General features: G+C 40.9%; 3 protein-coding genes across 4 annotated transcripts; 1 reads left to right on the plus strand and 2 right to left on the minus strand.

The window, feature by feature from the left end:
* Positions 1-1,888: 1,888 nt before the first annotated feature.
* Positions 1,889-10,907, plus strand: slc7a7 (solute carrier family 7 member 7). 2 transcript variants are annotated; one of them, XM_031749379.2, is made up of 11 exons: positions 1,889-2,137; positions 2,594-2,655; positions 3,553-4,174; positions 6,896-7,021; positions 7,442-7,586; positions 8,717-8,840; positions 8,924-9,027; positions 9,122-9,218; positions 9,317-9,466; positions 9,985-10,168; positions 10,274-10,907. In XM_031749379.2, the coding sequence occupies exons 3-11, from the start codon at positions 3,682-3,684 to the stop codon at positions 10,345-10,347; spliced, it is 1,497 nt and encodes a 498-aa protein (XP_031605239.1). In that variant the 5' UTR covers positions 1,889-2,137; positions 2,594-2,655; positions 3,553-3,681; the 3' UTR covers positions 10,348-10,907. The 2 variants fall into 2 exon arrangements, with proteins under 2 accessions (XP_031605239.1, XP_031605240.1); XM_031749380.2 differs by lacking the exon at positions 2,594-2,655.
* A 42-nt stretch (positions 10,908-10,949) lies between these two features.
* oxa1l (OXA1L mitochondrial inner membrane protein) lies at positions 10,950-16,861 on the minus strand. The gene is made up of 11 exons (XM_031749366.2): positions 16,707-16,861; positions 15,280-15,414; positions 14,681-14,776; positions 14,313-14,589; positions 14,011-14,154; positions 13,829-13,914; positions 13,166-13,330; positions 12,961-13,065; positions 12,705-12,867; positions 12,482-12,562; positions 10,950-11,182 (listed from the first exon to the last, which is right to left on the minus strand). Exons 1-11 carry the CDS (start codon positions 16,815-16,817, stop codon positions 11,061-11,063), a joined length of 1,485 nt encoding a protein of 494 aa, XP_031605226.1. The 5' UTR covers positions 16,818-16,861; the 3' UTR covers positions 10,950-11,060.
* Positions 16,862-22,048: 5,187 nt separating this feature from the next.
* Positions 22,049-23,419, minus strand: LOC116327710 (probable E3 ubiquitin-protein ligase RNF144A-A). The gene is made up of 3 exons (XM_031749358.2): positions 23,333-23,419; positions 22,693-22,845; positions 22,049-22,607 (listed from the first exon to the last, which is right to left on the minus strand). Exons 1-3 carry the CDS (start codon positions 23,396-23,398, stop codon positions 22,146-22,148), a joined length of 681 nt encoding a protein of 226 aa, XP_031605218.2. The 5' UTR covers positions 23,399-23,419; the 3' UTR covers positions 22,049-22,145.
* Between the last annotated feature and the right edge of the window lie 480 nt (positions 23,420-23,899).

Raw genomic sequence — 23,899 nt, forward strand, 5'->3', positions numbered from 1 at the left:
GACGTGTCTCAATCAAAAAAAAAAAAAACAAGACAAAGAGAGAGAGAGCGCGAGAGAGAGACAGAAAAGAAGCCATTTAGATAGAAGTGAATATAAAATTCAACAGGTGTGATGGTGGATGTGTTTACAGGCTTTAATCACGCCTCATCACACTCATCAGTGAGCTTTAATCAACCCTCTGTGGGCATCAATCATCTCCAGGGAAAAAGGACAAAAGTTTCTCAAGGGGTCAAAGGTCAACGTTTAAACCTGTTTAGCCTTGGAGCAATGATGAATTAGCATCGTTTTAAAAGACAAAGAAGTTGATTACTTCACAGTCGCCAGTAATTAATTTGATCCGATTAATTAAAGCTACCATTCAAGCGAAACATCCTCGAATAAATCCTTTAAAAAAAAAACAAAGGCTGATGATTAATTAGTGATTTGATTTTTGAATCGGGACAATAATAGCCGTAAAAATGTGCGATATGAGTCACGTATTTTTAACTTTTTAAATCATTTTTTTGTTCCCCGGGTTGTATTAGTGGGACAGGAGTTTTGTTTGTTTTGCCTCTTTTTTTGGTCAAAATGTTCTCCTTACACTCTGTAAGTATTAGCTGATGGCCACATCAGACATAAACAGAGCCGCACAATTTTTCATCATAACTGTGACCGACACACAAGAACAAAGATGAAGTATTTGGCTCTTCTGTGACTTCATTTTGAGCATCTGGTGATTTCATTGTTGAGGCTGATTCTTAATTAACAGTTTGTCTGCAGTGACCTGACTCTCACCTCTCCAGGTTAAGTCTTTGCTTGTTAATTAGATGTAACAGAGATCAGAAAATGGGTCAGACAAAAGACAACATAGAAAGAACAAAAACAAAAATGTATTATGAGAATAAAAACACATAATTTATGTTGTTTTTACTTTATAAATTAGTTTTTACGTTCCCTGCAAACCCTTTTACTTTAGAGACTTTATTTCTTGTTACTGAACCTGTAGCAGCCTACCTGTAGTACCTTCACAGCCCACCAGGTGGACCCGACGCACACTTTGGGGAGAATCATGAATAAACTGTCCCATTAAGCAAACAAAGCAAACAACAAAGAAAGAAAGATAAAAGTGACCCACTGGTTTTTCTACTTTTCAATAATATCTGCATTATTTGAAGGTTTTCATGTGCGCTTGATGTTTTTTTCTCGGATCTTTCTCTTTTAAATCATCCTCATTTCAGTCAGAATCAAATCGAGATCACTAGAAACCGATAATTTACCACCATTCAGTTTATTTCATATCCACAAGAGGGCGCCATAGCTTGCGTTTGGCCATCCATCAAACAGCAGAAACACAGTAACGTATGAATTACTTGATGCTATGAGCAACACTGACACGACTCTTACTTAAATATATGTTTAAGCCTCACACAGACACGCAGAGCATCAGCTAAGTTCCGTTATTGCCCTCAGTTTTATAAACCAGTATAACCGTTTTATTACAATATAGCCTGTGTTATAAACAACATCATAACACTATAATGGTACGTACTTAAAGTGAAGGAGAAAACGCAGGCTACTCTTACATGAGTGGATAATTACGACCATTGTATGGATGAGCCCTAAAGTGTCTAACAGCATTATATCATCAAACTGTCTCCAGCTGCAATTGCCAAATAGTAATCGTGGAAAAACCCTCTGTCCTCCTTTTATTTCCACTGTCACACTGATCAGAGAAGAGCAGGTAAGCTGCAGATAACACCTGTGTGATGGGCGAGATAATTGAATCACAAACCCGTAAGTTTCACTCAGGGGGAAACAATGCTGGGTGAAATGAAACCCTCCCACTCTCGCCTTTAACTCGTTTCCTCGGTCGATTAAAAGCGTCGTTGGGAACCAGAAGTGCACAACACCTCAAACGCATCAGCCGAGGAGGGTCAGAGCAAAGCAGAACAAGAGGAAACAGAGCAGCAGCACAACAGAGAGAGAAGAGGAAGGCGCATGAAGTGGTTTATTTACGACTGTGACAGGGAGGCAGGACAATGAAATAACAGAACAGAGAGTGGATTTTGAAATAATACAGTATTTGTGATCAGACTGTGCTGCAGTGATTTAGAGACCCCGAGAGGAGCAGAGAGGAGCCGAGGAGCCTCTGGAGAGGGTGAGTGTGTCCCCCAAACAGGTGCTTGTGTTTCCTAATGATTTAAGTAGAAGTGTTAATTCAGGAGAGTCGTTTTATCATGACTGGCAGTGTGCCTGGCTGCTTTTACAAGTGAGTGATCTGAGATCTTTTTCATGGAAGAAACGACTAATTAGAAACCCTCTGATGTGTTTCAGATGTTTCCACGGCAGCTGTGGAAACATGATACTCTTTATTATTGCTTTATTATTAATCTTTATTATTGCTGCTTCATTAATCAAAAAGAACTAAACTGTTACTTGTATCCAGTTGCGTAAACAACAGGACTTTCTGTATCCAGGATGTGACCTTAAGTAGCTCAAAAAGAGGCCTACTTATCAGCAGCTTTTGAACCTTGTACTCTCTGTCTGCAAGAGCTTTGCCTCTGAGCGTCTCCGGCATGCTTCACGTCCAGTCTGCTGTCCTCCTTCTTTGCAGTGACTCCTTCATCAAAACACGTGCTGCTGATCTCCTCCTGCTGCTGCTGCTGGTGCCACGAGGTATCTGAACTTCACAGCCGCTCTTACATTCTCCTCATAAAAGCTTCATGCTTCTGTGTGTCTGTGTCTGTGTGTGTTCACATCAGGCTTCCCATGCTCAGGTCTCTCCTGTATCTCAGTTCCTTATTACTTACGAGCTGTATCCAGTTTACGATCTCTGGATCGATATCTTGCATTTATGCTTCTCCGTGTACCTCTACACCTGACGTATACTTGTTTATATGCGCTGACTTTATGAAAAAGCCAGAAGCCTGAATGATTAAAGTGTAAATACTGTAAATAACTACACTTTAAATTGGCCTTAATGTAGTGAAAAAACTGTCATTCAAAAACAACACTGACGGTTCATGATATTTAAAGAGAAGTGAGAATTTGCCTCGGTGTCTTTGTGCAGCTCACTGTGTAAAGCTAGATTATTGAACCTGCTGCCTAACGTGTCTGCATCATCATCAAATTGCACACACGCTAACGACAATGAACTTTGGAAAACATGTGACCTGTGGTCGCTGTGCTGACACTCTAAAACTCTGCATATGCCGGCGTAGGTGGATCTGGGAGTCCAAGTGTGAGTCTTAGTCAGTGATTCTTGCTCTGCTTGTGGTTACTAGCGAGAAGCCGGTGTCTGAGGCACGCAACGTGTTTGCTCCCCTCCCTGTCTCTCTGTAAATACACTCAACCTTAAAAGGCCATTTGGTGTGCGGCCTAATGGCCCTCCAATCCCAAAAAAACGTGTCCACACTCGTTGTGCGTTGTGTTTTCTGCATGTTTGTTCTGACATTAGTGCCTGTGGCATGTGAGTGTGTTTTTGTGTGACCGGATCGGGACGACGCGAGTATTTGCTGTGTTTCTGAGTTGTGACAACATCGCTGATATGACCCCTGTGTGTTGCCTTCACAGATGGCGGGAGATAAACGAAGATAGCTCGAGCAGGAATTTTCCAATCTTCGTCACACAGCAAGGCCAAACAAACCCTCTTATTTTGTGACTGTTTTTCTTTTTAATATAAATTAAAACCAAACTCGAACAATGGCTTCTCACAGCCTCATCCCGACAGAAGAGCCGTCCAACGGCGGGCCCCCGTCAGAGAAGTCAGATGACTCGCAGGAGTCCATGAAGCTCAAGAAGGAGATCTCCCTCGTGAACGGGGTATGCTTGATCGTGGGGAACATGATCGGCTCGGGGATCTTCGTCTCGCCCAAGGGCGTCCTCATCCACAGCGCTTCTTATGGTCTCTCCCTGGTGGTGTGGACCATTGGCGGGATCTTTTCCGTGTTCGGCGCCCTGTGCTACGCCGAGCTGGGGACCACCATCACAAAGTCCGGGGCCTCTTATGCCTACATCCTGGAGGCCTTCGGGGGTTTCATGGCCTTCATCCGCTTGTGGACGTCGCTGCTGATCATCGAGCCCACCAGCCAGGCCGTTATTGCCATCACGTTCTCCAACTACATGGTGCAGCCCATCTTCCCCACCTGCATAGCCCCGTACCTGGCCAACAGGTTGCTGGCTGCTGCTTGCATATGTAAGTACACATCTGGAGACTGAAGATGAGTCAGTGCGTGAGTGATATCCAGTGTCAATAATGCCGTCTGGGTTACAGCCGTGGTTTCACATCTATGACAGATCACGTGAGCTGCAGAGACTAGAGAAGTGAAAAATGGTGGCAATCAGAGTCAGCAGGTCTACAGCAGAAACACTCACTGACATCTGATTAAAGAGGAACTGATCCACCCTAAAATCTTGTTCACCCATTAGGACGATTAAGTGGGAGGAAAAGCCACTTTTTACTCAATCTCAAAGCAGTGGCTTTGGAAAACCTGGTGTGGGCTCATCACACGAGGACGTGAATCACAGCTTTTCCTTTTTCTTTTTTTTCCTGTAAATGTAGAAAGATCAAATCTACCACGAGATAAAGACTACGCAACTGCACACTGAGTCAAAGGTGCAGAGAAAACTTGTTAATATCTCACAGATAAGCCCAGATAATGAATATAAGTCCTCTTTAAATCCATCGACCCACCTAAAAGGCGGGCGCGTAACACACACACGCTTGGATGCGTGCACACACACACACACACACACACACACACACACACACACACACACACACACACACACACACTTTTGTGCCACGCACCAGTAAGCAGAGGATGACGGAGAGGGCTGGTAGCTATGAGGTAAAGTCCTCACTGCAGGGACACTCTGACCTGACAAGCCTCAACTCTGATAGCTCAGCCAGCACATGAGTGAAGCGCTTAAACAACACCGCTTCCTTTTAAGTGAGGGTAGTGTAGTAAATGTAAATCTATCTGCTGTAATGAAGTCTCTCTGATTCATATTCACCTTCATCCTATTTCACTCAAGACTAGAAAATAAAGGTTTTAGACATGATAGTGCTGAAACTGGTCTGATCTCTGCACAAGGCCGGAAAGTAAAAAGTAAAGATAACATGTAAGTGCTGTTTTATAAAAATTATGATAAAACACAAGAACAAACAGCTTGTAGTGCAATGAGGTCATGTATAGACAGAGAACTGGGATGGGGGCGTATGAGGTCCTGGGTTTGAATCCACCGGCCACCCGCGGCCTTTCTGTGTGGAGTTTGCATGTACCTGTGTGGGGTTCCTCCAGCTGCTCATGCTTCCTCCTGTAACCCAAAGGTTAGTTTAATTAAACTAACAGACCACATGTACAGATGTGAGTGTGAGCGGTTCCCTGTTTCAGGGCGTACTCCACAGCAGCCGAGGTAGGAGCCACCGTGACCTTGAACTGATTAGCAGAATAAGATAGATAGTTCTGACTTCAGTACCTTAACGTGACAGATAAAAACATTCAGATTATAATAATTGATATTTTTACGTCCTGTGTAATAATTTACCATCTAATGGTTTGAGTTGGACTGAGTATTTAAAAGTCTGACTGGGTCAAAGTGTTTTGCAGCGGAGGAATTTTGACTGATTATCTCAGATGTCGTGTAAATGTATAACTTTATTAATATGCACGGGCCATGCTTCTATAAAACATGTCCAAATTTTGAGTGCAGTTTTTATCTACTCTTGGCTCTCTGTGATGTCAAAGTGAGAGGTGACATCTTTAATATGGTCATTTCAGATACACTTAGCTCAGTCCACATACTGTTCAAACGTTTTGTTTGTGAGGGGCGGTTATCAGAAGCACATTTTCTTAAAGGCAGATAAAGCAGCTTGTTTCAGACAGCGGGTGAACTCAGGTGTAAAGTCCACCCAACCTGTACTCAAGGTCATCGTCTGCTAACAGCTAAGCAGTCTTCAGCATCTCTGTATCACTGGTCTGCCTGTCTCTTACACCTGATCTCAAACCTCTAACTTCACACCTCCAACTCTGGGCGGCACAGCCTCCTCCTCCATCACTCATCCCTGATCAACTCCATCTGAGGCATTGTGCCCTGTTGTGTTTGAACAGGCATCCTGTTATTATCCTCTAGCTGTCAGTGTAGTGGAAGATGATGCATTCCTGTTTTGGTCTCTTGTCTGCACATCTAGTTCAGCATGGCGAGGAAACACGCTAAACTGAGCTACAGCAATTCATTAATAAAAAGATTCGCTTTCACAAAACTGAGTATTGCGAGCTATCAATGGAGATAGTCATTTTTACGATGTCCCGTGAACTAGGCGGTCCCTTGCTGATAAGGAGCTGGAGTGAGAGAGCGAGCGAGCGAGAGAGAGAGAGAGATAAGTGAAAGAGAGGAGCAGGAAAACATGTTTTCCAACACCATTAATGCTGATCAAGGTGAAGGAGGGCAATAGGGAAGAATGGAGCAGAGACCACTTTACTTATCAGGATCGGAGGTTGTAGGTCAATAAGTGCCAATCATTACAAATCTCCAACCTCAGGCTGAAATATACAAGCTCATCAGAACAGATCGGTGCTTGTTTAATTATTTCTTCTTTCAAGCTTTCAGACTTGGTCTCACTTCCATGACCGTACATGTGTGTATTTCAGTATGCGCGTGTTATGTGCTGCACTCAGCTGTTTCCTTGTCTGACAAACAACTATCCGGTCTGCTTGAGTCAGCAGCAGTGCTTCCTTAAATCAGCCGCTCTCTCACATGGAAACACGCTGGCACACACACACAAACACACAAACACACAGTTTAAAGAGCAAATGTCTCCACTGAGATCGCTGAACGACCTGTTGCTGTGTGAGTCTGTGTTTGAATGATACATGTGTGTGTTCATGCTCATGTTTCACACTCTCTCCTTCAGGTTTGCTGACCTTTGTCAACTGCGCTTATGTTAAGTGGGGCACCCGAGTCCAGGACTTCTTCACCTACGCCAAAGTTATTGCTCTCATCGCCGTCATCATCACCGGCCTGGTGAAGATCGGACAAGGTGCTTAAACACATCAGTAACTCACACACATTTTTCTCATTTTTTCTTCTTTGGTCTGGTCCCTTTAGGGGTCTCCACAGCAGATGCAGTGCCTCCATTTTACCCTGTCTCTATCATCCTCCTCTGTCACATCAACACTCTGCAATCCTCCTGCCTGGCAGCTCCACCTTTAACATCCTTTGTCCCATATATCCACTATCCCTCCTCTGCACATGTGCAAACCATGTCTACCTCGCCTCTTTACCTGAGCTGTCCATCTGCTGTACTCATTACTGATCCTGCCCATAAAAATCTTATCTGCTGTTATAACTAATATAAAACTGTTAAAGAACAATCAGATAAGATTGTTATGTGGAGGGTAGGAGTTTAATTAGGTTAACTACATAATACGCTCACCACGATGCTGTTACTTCTTTCTAGGTCACACTCAGAACTTCGAGGGGCTATTTGATGGCTCATCTCGAGATCCAGGAGCCATCGCTCTTGCTCTATATTCGGCTCTGTTCTCCTACTCTGGATGGGACACCCTCAACTTTGTCACAGAGGAAATCAAGAACCCAGAGAAGTGAGTTAATACGCATGATGTCACATGAACCATTTGCCACTGTGAGCATTAAATCCTCCCATCCCATTAAATTACTTTTTTTCCAAATGTATAATTCCATTCCTAGACACCCGAGTATGGAAGCTCATTTCTGCCAATGCAAATTTTTTTTTTTGTCATGCATAAGTCAAAATTTGAAGTTATTATCTCAAAATTTGGACTTACTGACTCAAATTTCAGAATAAGCTGAAAATTTTATATACGTAACATGAATTTTTGACTCACGGATGATAAAGACATTTTCAGTGATGGTAATGGGCTTTTTAGACATGAGACATTAACAAACAGGTTCAAATGTGACAGGTTTTTTTCTTTACACCAGATGCCCTTTTTGAAAGAACCCCAAAGTGATTTGTGTCACTCTGTCCCAAAGATATAGCCTCTAATGACCAGCAGGGGGCGACTCATGTGTTTTTGCCAAGAAGAGAAAACTACACTTTTGGCTTCGCTGCTCTGTTACCTTATTATAAATATTTAACTCGTGAGTTCATGCTTTTAACGGCTAGTTTAAGTCTTAACAAAAAAATTAACATCTTCATTTTATAAACTGTTCCCCTTTAGAGTCAAATGGCCAGAATAGCAGACTAGCTTACACTTAATTTTGTATTTGCAGCTATTATATTCACAATTACGTCTTTAAACGTACAATAAGCAGTCTATGAACAGTCTACTTTTCCTGAAGTATCTGGATGAAGTTCAGAATTAAGGCTATAAAACTGAAGAAAATGATCAGTGCATGACAAAAAGTAGAGGTAGCTTGGACTGCTACGGCTTCCTCTTGTCTGAGTACCGAACAAAACACAGAGATGAAAAGCAAAGGGAGGGAAAATGGGAGGAGAGGCTCTGAAGTATTCTCATGTGTGTGTTTCAGGCTTATTTGATTCATACAGTCAAACGCTGATCACATAAAAGCAAGGCCACACATGTGATTAGATCAAAAGCCTTTCCCAGAGTTCACAGACAGATTAAGTGACAAAGTCCTGCTCCTTATCAGTTAATATCCTCCTGACAAAACTCTGGATCTTTTCTCTCTATAAGAATCTGTCTGATATCTTTTGCTGCCCTCTGCTGTTTCTCTCTCTGATCTACAGAAACCTGCCTCTGGCCATCGCTATTTCCATGCCCATCGTGACTGTGATCTATATTCTCACCAACGTGGCCTACTACACCGTCCTCCCCATTCCCGCGATCTTAGACAGTGATGCTGTGGCTGTGGTAAGTTCCTCCGATCCACACTGAATGATCTAGGCCTGACATGTACGAGGTGTAGCTTTTGTTGAAGAGTTTTCCCTCTGCAGACATTTGCAGATCAGGTGTTTGGTGTGATGAACTGGACCATTCCTCTGGCTGTGGCTCTTTCCTGCTTTGGAGGACTCAATGCCTCCATCCTGGCTGCCTCCAGGTATCTCTATCGTTCTTTAGGCTACTTTGCCAGGTCATTAAAACCAGTCAAAATAAACCGATCCTCATCATCGCTTTATTTTTTGTCTCGAAAGGCTGTTCTTCGTGGGCTCCAGGGAAGGCCACCTGCCCGACTTCCTGTGCATGATCCACGTCAACCGCTACACTCCCATCCCCGCCCTGCTCTTCAACGTCAGTTGTTTTTTCTTTGTTATTTAATTGTTTTAATTTAGTGCTATGCTTTTCTTGCCCTCACCCTTACTCACCACGATTCCCGTACTTTCCTGCAGGGTGTCATGGCTCTCATATACCTCTGTGTAGAAGATGTCTTCAGGCTGATCAACTACTACAGCTTCAGCTACTGGTTCTTCGTTGGTTTGTCCATCCTGGGGCAACTATATCTGCGATGGAAGCAGCCGGACAGAAAGAGGCCTTTAAAGGTATTTAAATCAGGAAATAGCTGCCGAAGGGAAACAATCAGGAAACTGACTAACTCCTGAACTCATTTAATTTTTGAACTGCATACATGCTCAGTATGGTCACTGTGTACTCACAGGCTGCATAACAAAAAGGAGGCAGCTTCCAGGTTAGAAAAGCAATGCAGGCGGGAAAGTCCTTCAACCTGCATTCTTTCTACTGGCCAGCAGGGGGCGACTCCAGTGGTTGGGCTGATTATAATGATGTCTGTGAAAAACCTGTGGTTCCTCCCTCTCAATTTATGACCTCCGTAAACTCTTTCCCGACAGGTCGACGACCTTTATCGCTTGGTTTAAGTCCTATTAAAAACAACATGTGCATTTTGTAATTGATGACCCCGTATTGAGTACAGCAGTCGATAAACTGGAAAAAGGCTTTAAGATCCAGCATGTTTCACTTAATCACGCTGGCGAAATGAATTTTTGAGGCAGTAATTCATCCCATCATCTCACCCGGCTCTCTCTCGCTTTTCCTTCCACAGCTCAGTTTGTTCTACCCCATTGTTTTCTGCATCCTCACCATCTTCCTGGTGGTGGTGCCTCTGTACAGTGACACCATCAACTCCCTGATCGGCATCGGCATCGCCCTGTCGGGAGTGCCTGTCTACTTCCTCTGCTGCTACACCCCGGCTCACAAAAGGCCGCTGTGGCTGCGAAGGTTCATCGGTAAGATTTGGAAGAATCCAGATGTTTTTCTGCATTATTCTGATCATCGAAGTGTAAATGCTTTACCTAAATCCTGAGTTCTAACCTCCTTCCTGTCTCTTTTAGCTAAATGTGGCATGGGGATTCAGAAAGTGTGCTTCTCTGTCCTGACCGAGATGGACATCGACAAGCTCGAGTAGAGACGCTCGTTTTAACGCCCTGCTGGCGGCTGGTGACGCACAAAGAAGACTCTCAGCTCAGCCTGAATCTTTGCCAGCCGCCGCTGTCGCGAGGCCTCAGTGGACCAAACATTTGGCCTTAAAGCGGGATCCAGTTTTCAGACCCGTCAGCCACCACCCTGTGATGATGTTAAAGAATGAGTTAATGATGCTGCTCATAGGCAGCATTTCCCTGAAGCCAAGCGTGACTTTGGACTGTATTTAATTATGTCAACACAAGTAGTTTGATTGAAATGACCTAAATGCAAAACCTTTTTTGATTTTACTTGAAGGTGGCCAGTTGTTGTCAGCAGGCTGCATCTTTGGAACTGAGAGCGCTGCTGATCGTGTTTTTAATCATCATTTGCACACAGAAACAGAACAGACTGTGACTCCACGCTCACTCAGGTGGATGAACATTCATGAAGTTTTATAATGTCAGAGACTACTGAAGGGCTATTTTTAAACAAGTGTGAAACAGTTTGAAAAAGTTGAGCTGCAAACATGTATTTATAATAAAATTACTCGTTGACAACATGAAGACAGTCGTTTGTTTTGTTGAAATAAGCAGACATAAAATAAGGTTGTGTTGAGGCAGTTTACATTTTTATTAGAACACATATTCATACCCCCAACCTCTATCCATAAATATGTACACAATTCATCATTACTGCGACGCTGACAGGTGGTTGGATTTATCCAATAGTGTCCTTCCATGGTCTCGCCTTGCTTCCAGCAGACTTGTCTTTAGCTGATGCTGCTGCAATGGGAGGCTTCTGCTCAAGAGGATTGTGGGTAAAAGTCTGTCTCAGTGGACCTGCAGGGAGAAATGAAATGGGACTACTCTTAGATAAACCACGGTGGCATCAAGTGATAAAAGCAACAAATCAAACAGCTCCACTGAGTGTTTCTTCCCGTGCACTGCTGTCATTGTGACTCCTGACATTTATTAAGTTGTCATGAACACTTAAGTTCACCTGGACACTCCGCCCACATTAAATAAAGCACTACATTGTTGCTTCCACTCCACCATCTTCATGTCTCTTCATCGCCTCCTCCAATCATATCTCTGATGAAAGGAAGTAAGATGTAAGGAGAGGAGGCGAGGAAAGGAACTGAGGATGCACAGAGAAATGAGACGAGGTGCTAATATGTGAAATGTCTGCTGTGAAATATAAGCACCACACATCTAAAAATCAGAAAATGCCAAAAAACGTCTGATCTTTTGAATTTAAAATGTCCATATTAGTATTTATTAATATATTACTTGAAATATCACTTTCCTGCTAAATTTACATACAATCCAGCAGTAAGGTGCTCACTGGATCAGAGTACTCTTAAATTCTGCAAAAGTCAAGTTTCTGACTCAAAAATCTGTATTTAACTCTTCAAACGCTAATTTATTTAACACTAGTGATTACAAGAGTTAAAAAAAAAAAATTTGTTATGTTTTTTTTATACTTCCCAATCCTTTAATAAAACCTGTCGTTTTTAAGGATCTTAAATCTTTCTTTTAAGCTTTAAGATGCAGTAAATTCCTTATAAAGCAGGTAGTACTGAAGTAGCCACTGAATAACTGCACTGTCGCACTGTTCAGTAGGTTAAGGGCGCATGTTCCTGGTGCATCAAAGGTGTGCCATTTCTTTTCTTTTTTTTTAAAAAACAGCTTTTAAATAATAACACGTGTTCTTCTACAAATACAATGAGGCCTACTTAGGAACAAATACACACAACAATCAGCTCTAACCCTGCAGCTTTTCAGCACATGAATCCATTCTCCACCTGCTCCATAACAGAACGAGGACTACAGCAGACCGCCTAACAGGGCAGCTGACTGACAGGAAGGGTCAGGAAGCTGGTCAGCAGTGAATAAACCTTCAAAATAAAAGCGAGTGAATTCTACTCCGCTAAATTGACTGTGTGTGGTGTCAGTCTGTAAGATGGAGGGCAAGACGACAAAATGTACATGGGCCAGAGTTTATATAAATGAGCAACCACTTCAAATAAAGTTTTTTTTCTCCCTCCCTCTAAATAAAGTGAGTCATTTTTCTGCGAGGGGGAAAAAACTGACAGGGACCAAAAGGTCTCTGTGGATCAGCTGAAGACTGGGACTGACCTTTGGCAGCGAGGTCCAGATGATTTTTTATTCTTCGCTCGCGCTCTTCCAGCTGGTGGGCCAGCTGGGCGTTCTTCCAACCTGCAGACCAAACCAGTTCCAACACGGACAAACACGGAAACAATCAGAGTTGAAACAAAGTGCTGTTTGTTGAGTAAATCAAAAGCAACTAGATTTATAGTCCTACTCTCTTTAACTACAGATTTATGCTCGTGACACCGACCCTTTTTCATGCTTTCGATCAATCCGTCGCTCTGTGGCAGAGCAGAGGCTGGGTGCTTGATCCTTTCAGGGATCTTCAACTTTTTTCTGATTAAGGGGTGTCTGAGCAGAGCCACTTGACACAGGGAGAAGCAGTTTGAGGTCAGCCAGTAGGTAAAGACTGCCTGAAGTTTGTACAAAGAAAAAAAAATAAAGAGAGGTTTCAGTGATGTTTTGTTACGAGAACAATAACAGATGTGAGCGAATGATTCACTGACCGTGGGGAAGTTGATGGTGAGAGGGAAGATGACTAAAGGCATGATCCTGAACACTGTCTTCATGGCTCGCAGGTTGGGGTTGTCAATCCCAGACTCCGCACCCAGCTGAGGAAAAAAGATGGTGATGAAGTGGGTCAGTAATTTTTTACCATCACTCTCTTTTTGTTGCCGTGTTTCTTTTGGGAAATAAAAGATCTGAGTTCACCTCCAGGATGAAGAACATCGTTCCAGTGACGGCCAAAGGCAGAATATAGAAAGGGTCTGATGCCGTCAGGTCTGCAAACCACAGCGCGCCTCCTGTCTGCATGCTGGGCACCGGCAGATAGGCCATCTTTCTCAGGGCGATGAAGAAGGAGATGAAGACGGGTGTCTGAGGGGTGTGGGCAGATGAGTGAGGCCAGAGAGAAAAATGGGAAAAACAAAGCTCCAGCAAAAATGATCACAAACAAGTTGAAACAAAAAAGCAAAGTCGATGATAAAAACTAGCATCTCTGCAAAGGCACACATACATTCATCACTAATCTAACAGCCATGAATAGTTTCTCTGTTTGATGAATCCATGAAGCTGCTCCCCTGCACCAAACACACGCCTTTATTTTGAAGGGTGCAGAGACGTGATCTCTGCATGTCAGTGTGAATTCCTCAATAAGAAACTAGAACAACAGTGACGTATCAGGTCATCCAGACAGATGAACTAAAAATAACTTCTTGTTAATCATAAATGCACCTAAAAATCTAAATTCCACCTTTGCTTATACTGTAATAGCTGTGAGCTCCACATAAGCAAGTACTAAAGCTGAAGTGTAACATTTGTTTAAACAGTCTGCCTTAAACATGCCAATAAAACAGAAAGCTGAGAATAACTGACCTGCACCAAAGGGATCAGGAAGCCACGAAGAGGATTCACGTCATGTTTCTTCTGGAACAGGTTCAGGTCAGAGTACGCTTTGGAAACTGTGACAGAACCAGAGACAGCAGCAGCAGCTCAGGATCAGCTGAACATCCGAAGTGTGATTATAAAGTCATGAAGAAAGAGGAGAGAACATTTACATTCAAACTTGTTTCCGCTCTGCTTGGCCTCATTCATCCTGTTGGTCAGTTTGGTCATCTCGGGCAGCACGTTGTTCAGCTTCGCCGCCTCTCGCTGGCCCTTCACTATGACGGGAAACACAGCCAAGCGAGCCAACACGGTCGCTGCAGGAAGGAAAGCAGAGGATGAGAATAGACACAGGAAATTAAAAACAAGGCACTTCTTAAAGAAAACTTGAGGAAAATATAAACCCAGCCTGTGTTTGGGTGGCCTAAAGTGACGCACTGATACTGACAGATAAGAAGTGTTAAAGCATGCTTACCCACCACAATGGCTCCCCACCAGGGCAAACCCAGATCCATGTGAATGAACTCTAACATATTCTGGACAAGCCCCACTGGCGTGTGACCAGCTAGTCCAAGCTCTGCTAAACGAGGCTCTCCAGCAATGGCCTGTAGGACCTCCACTGCAGTCGGTGCAGCATCAGCGATCTGCTCAGAGACCGGCTGTGTTAAAACAGGAACGGGGTCAGCAGACACGAGAGGAAGAGCAGAGCTCTCTGCTGCTGGTAACACACTGGAAACCGTCCCACCTGGGATCTGAAAATATTAAAAATGACAAAAGCACAAAATGACTGACGTGATCATCTAGCTGAGGGATGCGGAAGATTTACTTTGGATGCAGACTCACCTGCTCAGTGACTGGCTGTGTGACGGACTCCAGGACTGGAGGACTGTTTAAAGTTTCTGTTACCGGAGCTGCAATGGATCCATCGTCAGGTGGGATCTGTGAATGTCAAGATAAAGCCTCCACATCAGTTAAGTAGAAATGTAATACTGTAACCTAACAGGAGCCTGAGTTCAATTTCAGTGTTTCTATAAAGTGGATCCAGTTGTTAAAATTACATCAACTTGTAATGTGTTACTGGATCCTACGCGAGTCATTTCACTGTACAGTCCACCTGTGGCTGTGATAGAGGATTTAAATCCTACAGGCCACTCCCAATCCTGTTACATGAAGAGGCTAATATTTTTGACAACCTTTAGTTTAACACACGACAAACACAAACTTTTCCAGGTCTTCATGCTGGCCACTGCACTCCAGTAAAAACTCTGACACTTTTTTTAAAATCAACATTTAAATAATACCGTGACTACTATCAGTTTACACCAGTAAGTGAAGAGGCTTAAAAAAGTATCTATAAGTCAGATTCATTTTAATGTGTGAAAAAGGTTAAAGAATGGCATTGATCTAACTGTAGTGACTACATCACCTGTGTGGAGACCCACCTGTGAGCTGTTGTGTCTGACCGCCACGGTGTTCACCCAGAGGAACTTGCCATGGTGTCTGCGGCCCAGCAGAGCCCTGGTGGCGGGGCTGCGGCACTCAAACACTGTGTGGAGATGTGACCTCTGGATTAACCGCTGTGTGGACAGAAGGAGGACAAAGACCTGTCGGTCTGATACACTGCAGAATAACCTTTATTCAACACAGAGAAGAAGCACCAGAAAAGTAATAAATAAAGCTTGTATAATTAATAATTATATTTCAAATTTAATCCTTAAAATCATTTACTAAGCTACAACCTTTTCATCACAAGGGGACTTTTTGCTTTTCCTTGTGTTGCAGCAATCAAAATTAAATTCTTTAATAATGACTGATTTCCCTCACTAATTGTCTAATTTGATCATGAAACAGTTTCTGCAGTTTCTGGATGTAGGACAAGTTAGCCTAAGTCACAGAGGTGCTACACCATAACGCTGTACTTTTTTTTTTTTTTTTTTACTTGGTGAACAGTAATTACAGAATTTAAAAAAAAAATATATTTTCAGTTTAGTCGCCTCCTTGTGAACCAGTTCAGTAACAGAAAACAATATAAGATGTTACTGTTTTACAGCTGCATCCTTTCTACATTGTGCAATAACTAAAACCAGCGCACTGAATGAACAATGGGCTGTGAGGGTGACTTGCATTGAAAACACTATGTACAGATGAACAGAATCAACCTTTTGGGATTTACTTACCTGGATGATTGGGCATGCATCAAGACTTTACTGCAGTAAAGTGCTGCTTAAATTAAACAATGTGACTTATATAACTCTTTGGCCACATAAACTAATGCAATGTGATTCTTTTAAAATGTAATCGTCAAACTTTGCATTTGTTTAACAATTACTACAATACATGCTTAATAGATACAATGACGTTTGGGAAAACTGAACATGTAGTTGAAGTTAAACCTATACTGACCTCTAGAGGTTTGCAGGTGATTCCTGCAGGACATGGGTTATTAAACTTTGTCACAGTTTAAATGAGGTTAATCTATTTTCATAAAAACTCTCATTATTATATATCGGAGAGAAAAGCTGTGGTAGTTCTTCATAAACTGGCAGCCTCTGACAGACTGTGCAGTCACACTGATGTAGCATTACGTATTTTCAATAACATCAAACAAACTCCTTCTAAGTCCGTATTTCAGTGTGTCTAGCTGACCTGTCCGCGCTTTCTGGTTTAAATCCTGCTGGTTTTACAGTTACCCTGAACAGCAGAGAGTCCTGTCTTTCTTGTCTTTGCTGGAGAGCCTGTTACTGTCAAAGTCACACAGGAGGCATGATGCTAGCCGGCTAGCTAGTTATCCGTGGAGAAAAAGCTATTTGTATCTTTGCTTCGGAAGCACAGACAAAGTGCCGAACATGAAACTGTGAAGAAGACCTACGTGGTTCCAGATGTCTGAGAGAGGAATACCGCCTCGGCTTGGCTTGCCTGTCTGTCTTAGGATACATCTTGTTAAGCAGCCCGGAGTCAACCCGCTCCTGATGGCAGCCATGTTGACATGACAGACAACCTGCTACGGAAAGCGCAAAGGGTCAATTGCAATTGCAACAAGTTTCGCACATATGTAAAAACACGGTGTTGGTTATTTCTACCAAGGAAGTTTGTTTATTTGCATAATTACATTTAAAAAAAAGTCACTGCCTGAAAATCATAGCAAATTTACCAAGTGGTTTTGGTTTGGTCCACTTTTAGAGTCCAGGATCCAGGATTAGTTGGAAAGATGAAGCACTAAAAAAAAAGTCTGTCTTGATCTTCTTAAAAAATGAGACTCAAAGATACAAAAAACAGTCAATAAACATATAAATAAATGATTACAATCAAAATAAATAAATAGGGCTAAATTTGTAACAACAATAACAACAATAGTAATAATAAAATATGAAGTAGGCCACTACTTCATATATAATAACAATAATAATAATGATAATAATAATAATAATAATAATAATACTACTAATAATAATAAAGCCTAGGCCTAAGTCACATCAAATCACAGTCTGGAGTGTCACAGCAATGGGTGAGACATGTTTTCACTTTGTGTTACTGATGGTCACGTTATTACTAAATCTTGTTCAACATTTGAAATGGTCTGTGTGCTTTCTGTGGTTCCTTTACCCAGTTTAAAGATTGCATAAAAAATGTAATGGAGACTTTCATGCAAGAAATTGTCTGTCTCGTCTTTTACACCTCTATTTCTTGTTAAAACCATACTGATATATCTGTTATATATCTATCTACTTAGCACTTTTAATTTTAATTTTTATTTAAGCGTTGTCTGACAGTATGTTTTGCACCAAGTACCGCAGCAAATTCCTAATGTTGTCAACCTGCTCAACATTTGGCAATAAAACCCTTTCTGATTCTGATTCTGATTCTGAACAATCAAGATGAAGAAATGTGAAGATGAAGGATTTTCATATCAAGGAAACTGAAACACGAATGAAAATTACTTATTCTCATAAAGCAGAAAGTTGCTCTTTCATCATAAAAAATGCATTGACATAAAATGTAAGGTGATAAATATAATGAAACAATGATGAACAAATGAAACAAATAAACGTTTTTTCATCTTATGACATCTTACAGACTCCAAAAAAAGTGACAACAACAAAAAACCAAAACAAACAATTAAAATCTTCAAACTTTATATGTAAATAGCTTTCATTTTTAAGTTAACACCAGGTGGCGCACTGACTCCGTTTTAATGTACAGTTAATCATCAACACTTTAAACACTTAAACAAACAAACAAAAAACAAAACAAACAAAAACTAAAACTAAAAAAACAACCCACAAAATATTCCTTGGAAAACTGTGTCTCTGAAATGATATTTAATTGTGACAATGTTAGTTACTTGTTCCTTCATGTCTTGTTGGACTGTTTTAAAAGCAATTTTTCAGTCGTAATGGTATTATTACCATTTAAAAAACAACAACATTTAAATATAATTTCAGAATTATGAAACCACACAAGTTACTCCACAAATGAGACAATGAATCCATAGTTGTGACCTAGTCTTTCAGTGGATAAGGTGTAGTTGTGGTAAAAAAGAAACCCCACCCTCTGTCACTTTTGAGGTTTTATGCATCCAGAAATTTTAAAAATAATCAGGTCTTAAGATTAGGTAAATACAGCCTCAGATAAACAACAAATGATGACATTTTACAGCATGTCATTAGTGCTCAGAAATTAAGGCAAAATGCCGAAGGAGGGTGTGAAAAACTAAGTACAACCTCGTTACTTCCATGGTAATCAAAAATACTTGAATAACTGATCATCAAGTAAGTGTGAACACTTGTATGGAGTTTTCAGGCATGTGTTAACGCAATGCCTAGGAGGAAAGACATCAGCTGTGATCTTAAAAAAAGTAATTGTTTCTGCCCATCGGTCTGGTAAGGGCATGTCCAAAAATTTGAGGTCCATATAAACTTTCAAGAGCTACATCTCTAAAGGCCTCAGTTAGCATGTAAAATGTTAATTTGATGACAGTAAAATCAGAAAATGAATGAAGAAGTTTGGCTTGTTTAGAGGGGTTTCGGGGGAAACTCGTGTCTCTTTAAGAAGAACCTGGCAGCACAGCATATGTTTGTAAAGTTGTATCTGAACAAATCTTCTGGAACAACAACCTTTGAACAGGTGAGACGAAAGTGCAGATGTTTGACTGTAACACACAGCTCCACGTTTCAAGAAAGTGAAACACAGCATCTCAGCACAAACACCTCATAACAACTGTCAGCACGGGTCATGTAATAACTCTGGGTTTTCTGTGTTTTTTTTATCCTGATCCTCATGAAAAGTTGACTGTACTGTCCACCATCCCACTGCAAAAGGACAGAATCTTACAGAGCTGTGTTTTAAATAAGTTCCAAAGGTAGTGCAATAAAAACACATATTTTCAAAATAAAGCAATAAATCTGTGAGGAGCACTGATAACCTAAATAAAACAATTCACCCTTTCATTATTGTAACTGGTGGAAAGCAACAGAAAGTAAAAAAAAAAAAAAAGTTAATGTTTACTTATAATTCCCGAAACTTATCTCAACCAAAAACTGGCGCATGACCAGGTCCAAAACAGACTTGATGCCAGAGATATGACTCAGAAATTTGCTGATGACCTAGCTTCATTATTAAACCAATAAACCATTGAGGTATACAGCATCTGCTCCATGTCCCAATCACACATTAGAAACTGTGCTCGTGTTGCTTTTTCCACTGGCTGAAGAAAAACACAAAACATATTTTTATTTGGGAGTTGGAGGACACCCTGCTTGCTGAGCCCACATCTTGCCCATAGTTAGAACTGACTCGCCACTCACAGTGTGCCGAAGTATTCCACAGGAGGAAGTTGTTTACCTGAATACCTAAATGGGCGGCGACTGCTGGGATTTTGTCTCCCGGACATGATAGTTGAAGTTAAAAGCCTTGATAAAAGTCTTATTGAAGTGGAAACAGATCCAGCTCTTAGTGCTAAAATGTCCGTCCAGCTGAAAGTAAACGGGCCGAGAGGAGAGGAGAAGATAGTCGATATTTGTGACAATATGGACCAGATGAAGGTCCTCACTGTGATGGAGCTGAAAAGCAAAATCGCCAAAGCGCTGGTGATAAGTAAGCATGACTTTTGTTATCGTCTGCTTTTACATTTTTATAGAAATGCAAATGTCATATTTTTATTGAACAGCAGATTCTGTTTACAGAATGCTCTATTTAAATGCAGGTGCAAGTGCAGTGTCTATGTATGTTGTCTTCAGCCAGTCAGACAACACACACAATAACCACAAACATGACTTTTAGTTGTCTACAGCAGATATAATGATTTAATAATGAAAACTGTCTTCTAAGCAGAAACTTTCTTTGAAAAAATACAAATCAAATCATCTTTTGCTAGTATCACTAACTGATGAGATCACATACATTAAATGATCCAAATATTAGCTTTGCTGATCTACTCTAAAAGGCTTGAAGCAAGCCCAGCTCTTTAAAGCTCTTCTCTCTGCTTCTGCTCAGTTGGTGAAATGCGGGTGGTGTTCAGGACGAAGCCGCTGGAGGACAAAGCCCTGCTGGTGTCTTATGGGATTAAGCACATGTCCGTCATCCACACACTGCTGATGCTGCCTGGTGGAGGAGATCGACCCGCATGAAGGAACACGACAGACTCTGCACTGACAAAATCATTTATTGTGAAGTCTTTATTATGATCTCATATGCACTCACATGATCATATTATTGTTATGCACTTACTGATGTCCCTTTTTTGGTCTTTATTTTTCATATAATAAAATACATCATGTTTGTAGCACACTGCATAATGCGTTTCATATCTTATTTTTGAGACACTTTAAGCAATCAGATGTTTAACTGGACTTTTGCTAGAGAGATCATTTTCTTAAAACTCTTCCATGTTTGTTTGTGCTACAGTGTTTCTTTAAACTCCAGATTACAACAGAGGAATCTGTTACAGTATTTACAGAAACCGATCGCTGCTAAAAGCAGACAGTTACTGGGTGACTTCAAAACATAGAAGGCAGAAACCAAGGGCTGAGCCCAGATAAGAATGTGATCTGAAAAACAGCTCTATTTCTATTGAGGCAATACTTATAATATTGTGATATCGACCAGATATATTGGGTCTCAAACAGGATGATGTATGGTTAAGGCTAAGTATTTGTTTTGCCTGTTTAAACCACCACCGTGGATTTTGAATCAATCCATTAATCGAGATGTGACTGAAGCGCAGACTTTCAACTTTAATTCAAAGGTTTTAACAAAAGTATTGTGTTAGCTGTTCACACATTACATTACATTTTTATACATAGTCCCTCCTTTCGGGCACTCAATTGGACAAACTAACATAATTATACATATAAGCAGTGTTTTTAATGCTTGCAGTCAATGACTGGCTGAAGTCTAGAAACTATGGACATCACCAAATCCACTCCTGAGATGCTCTGCCAGGCCCTTACTGCAGCCACTTAAGGGCCGTTAATGTTCATTTGCAGTACAAACTTTAGAAAACCACATTTATATACCTAATTTAAATACTCTCATATTGCCAAATTCTGCACTCTGAAACAGAATATTTTCCCAAACAAAAGCAGTTGGAAGTGCCAAATTTTGTGGCATGAAAAGGATACTCTCACAAATACTTACACAATACGGTCAGCAAAACACCTACGTCTACACCTTTTAGTCACAAAACTGACACCTCTTGAGTAAATCCCAACAATAAATTTAATGTCAAAAGGAAATTTTGCTCTGATGCAGACTGGTAGAAAATCTGCTGTCAAAGAGCAATCACAATGTGCATAAAATGAATTTTCATCCACATGTTTTAGGACAAATTTTTTCTTTTAAAAAGACGCACAATTTATTTATTATTGTTAAAGTTTACTGCAGTTAACAATCTTGTTTGACATGGTGAGGAGAAAAGGGGATTCCTAGGGTACAAGGAAAATTTAAAAAGTGAGAAATTATCCAAAAAGTTATTTTAAAAGTCTATAAAAGTCTGGTGCACAGCTACATTCTTCAGATTTCTGGTGTAGAAATTTTTTCCATTAAATATTAGAAAGTGAATTCTGTATTAGAAAATGAAGAAATTTTTTCAACTAATAGAAGTAAAACACTTAATTTTAGAATGCTAATATATTAATTTGATGATAACTGGTCTTAATCTGACTTATTGCTGTATTTGAGACACAGAAAGTCACTGCATGAGATTGTGGTAACTGTAGCTTAGTGGTAAATTTCAAATCAGGCTTTACCAGCTTACTGAGCTGATAGTTTTTCTATGTGAATAACATAATAACAACATTTCTGTAACAATCTAGCAATCATCCCACTGACACACGGGTATAGAAGTCTGTCTAGGGGCTACGCCACTGGAACAAGGTTTGTAATATTCACTCGTCTCAAAACATTCCTCTTTCATTTTGAGGCAAACAAAGCAGAACTGCACCTTACAACGTGTACAGAAGATGTTTTTACACCCAGTTGTGTCATGTTCCACTAGGAAGCCACATGTGGGACAGGCACGGATTGAGGGACAGCCAGTGATGCCCTCCACATTCTGGAAGGTGATATCTGGACATTTTCTCAGAGTTTCTAAGGACTTATTGATGCAGCCATGATTTTCACATCGGTTTGAACGTGGGGACGGACCTTTCCACTCCCTCAAACACTGCCAGCAGAACGTAAAAGTCCGATTTAGATCAGCTGTGCACACTGTACATTTAGTACACAGATTACTGAAGTCAGTTCTCAGCACTGAAGACTTGCAGCCAGGACACTGTTAATAAAAAACGATTATTTATTTAATGATCAACATTTGGACAAATATGGTGCAGAAATGCAGACTATGTAAATAAACTTACTGATTTAACATCAAAAACATCCTTAGAGTTGCTGAACATTTTCTTTTCAAAGTACTCGATTTCTTCCGGGGTTAGAAGAGCCATTTTACAAACCTCCTCAAAAGACCACTCAGCATGACATTCAGTTTGGCCGCACACAAACCTGCTCTCGCCCTGAAACAGAATATACAAAAACACATATCAATCAGTGAAAGCTAAACGTGTGGAACAAATAGCAACTGCTAACAATAGTATATCAATTAACTGAGCCGCAGTCCAGTCTCATGCCTATTCGATTCCATTCCTACAAGACTGTGAATGCTTTATTTATTTATTTTTGGATTCTGAAGTAGCAATCCAGAAAGAAAGCTTGAGAATTACCAGACTAAGAAAACCCCCATTAATTAATTCCTGCACTGATGACCCATTACTTAAACTCATATAAAACTTATATAGTGCGTTTCTGCTCTATCTGGGAAAACAACATACAAACGTTCTTGACATCATGAGAGTTGTCAGTTCTGCATTATATTCCTGTAAATGTTGAATTGGTGCCTTATTTTGTGCCTGCAACTCAGTAGTTATAGTAATATACACTCAGTTAAAAAATCACTGTTAATTTATTTGGGGTTTGTGAGTAGATGAACATGTAATATCCTACCTGATTCAACAAGCTAAGACACCAGTTGGTGAGAGACATGGGAGTGACAGCATGGCCGCAAGACATCAGCGCTCTCGGCGACTTGAAGTCCTCATACAAGACTATGAGTGACACATGAAAAATCTTATTGCTGTTATACACTCTTCCCAACATTATCTGTGGCCCAGTAAACGTAGAATTCATAGTCTGAAGACTTACAATCCAACTCATCATCTCCATCCACAAATGTAAGTGTAGAGTCAGATGGGTCGTAGCACTTCTCCTCCTCATATGTTAAACTGCTCCTGGAGTCTTGAGAAGGACTTCTGCTCCTCTGATGAGAAATCCTTTTCTTTTTAGACATTTTCGAGCCCATTTTGACTCAGCGCCGTCTTCAGATCATCTACAACAAAACAAACAGAGATCTCGCTAAAAGTTTTTTTTTTCTCTCATTTCATCCACTTTGGACTTCACTCCATCAGGGGCTGTCACTATACCAGATATTCTACATGAATTCACATATGATTAACATGTTTTATTCCCTCTCTCACTACACCTTTCCTTTATTCTGGCTTTGTCTAACATTAC

This window comes from Oreochromis aureus, linkage group 3 (assembly GCF_013358895.1).
Source record: "Oreochromis aureus strain Israel breed Guangdong linkage group 3, ZZ_aureus, whole genome shotgun sequence".
NCBI lineage: Eukaryota > Metazoa > Chordata > Actinopteri > Cichliformes > Cichlidae > Oreochromis > Oreochromis aureus.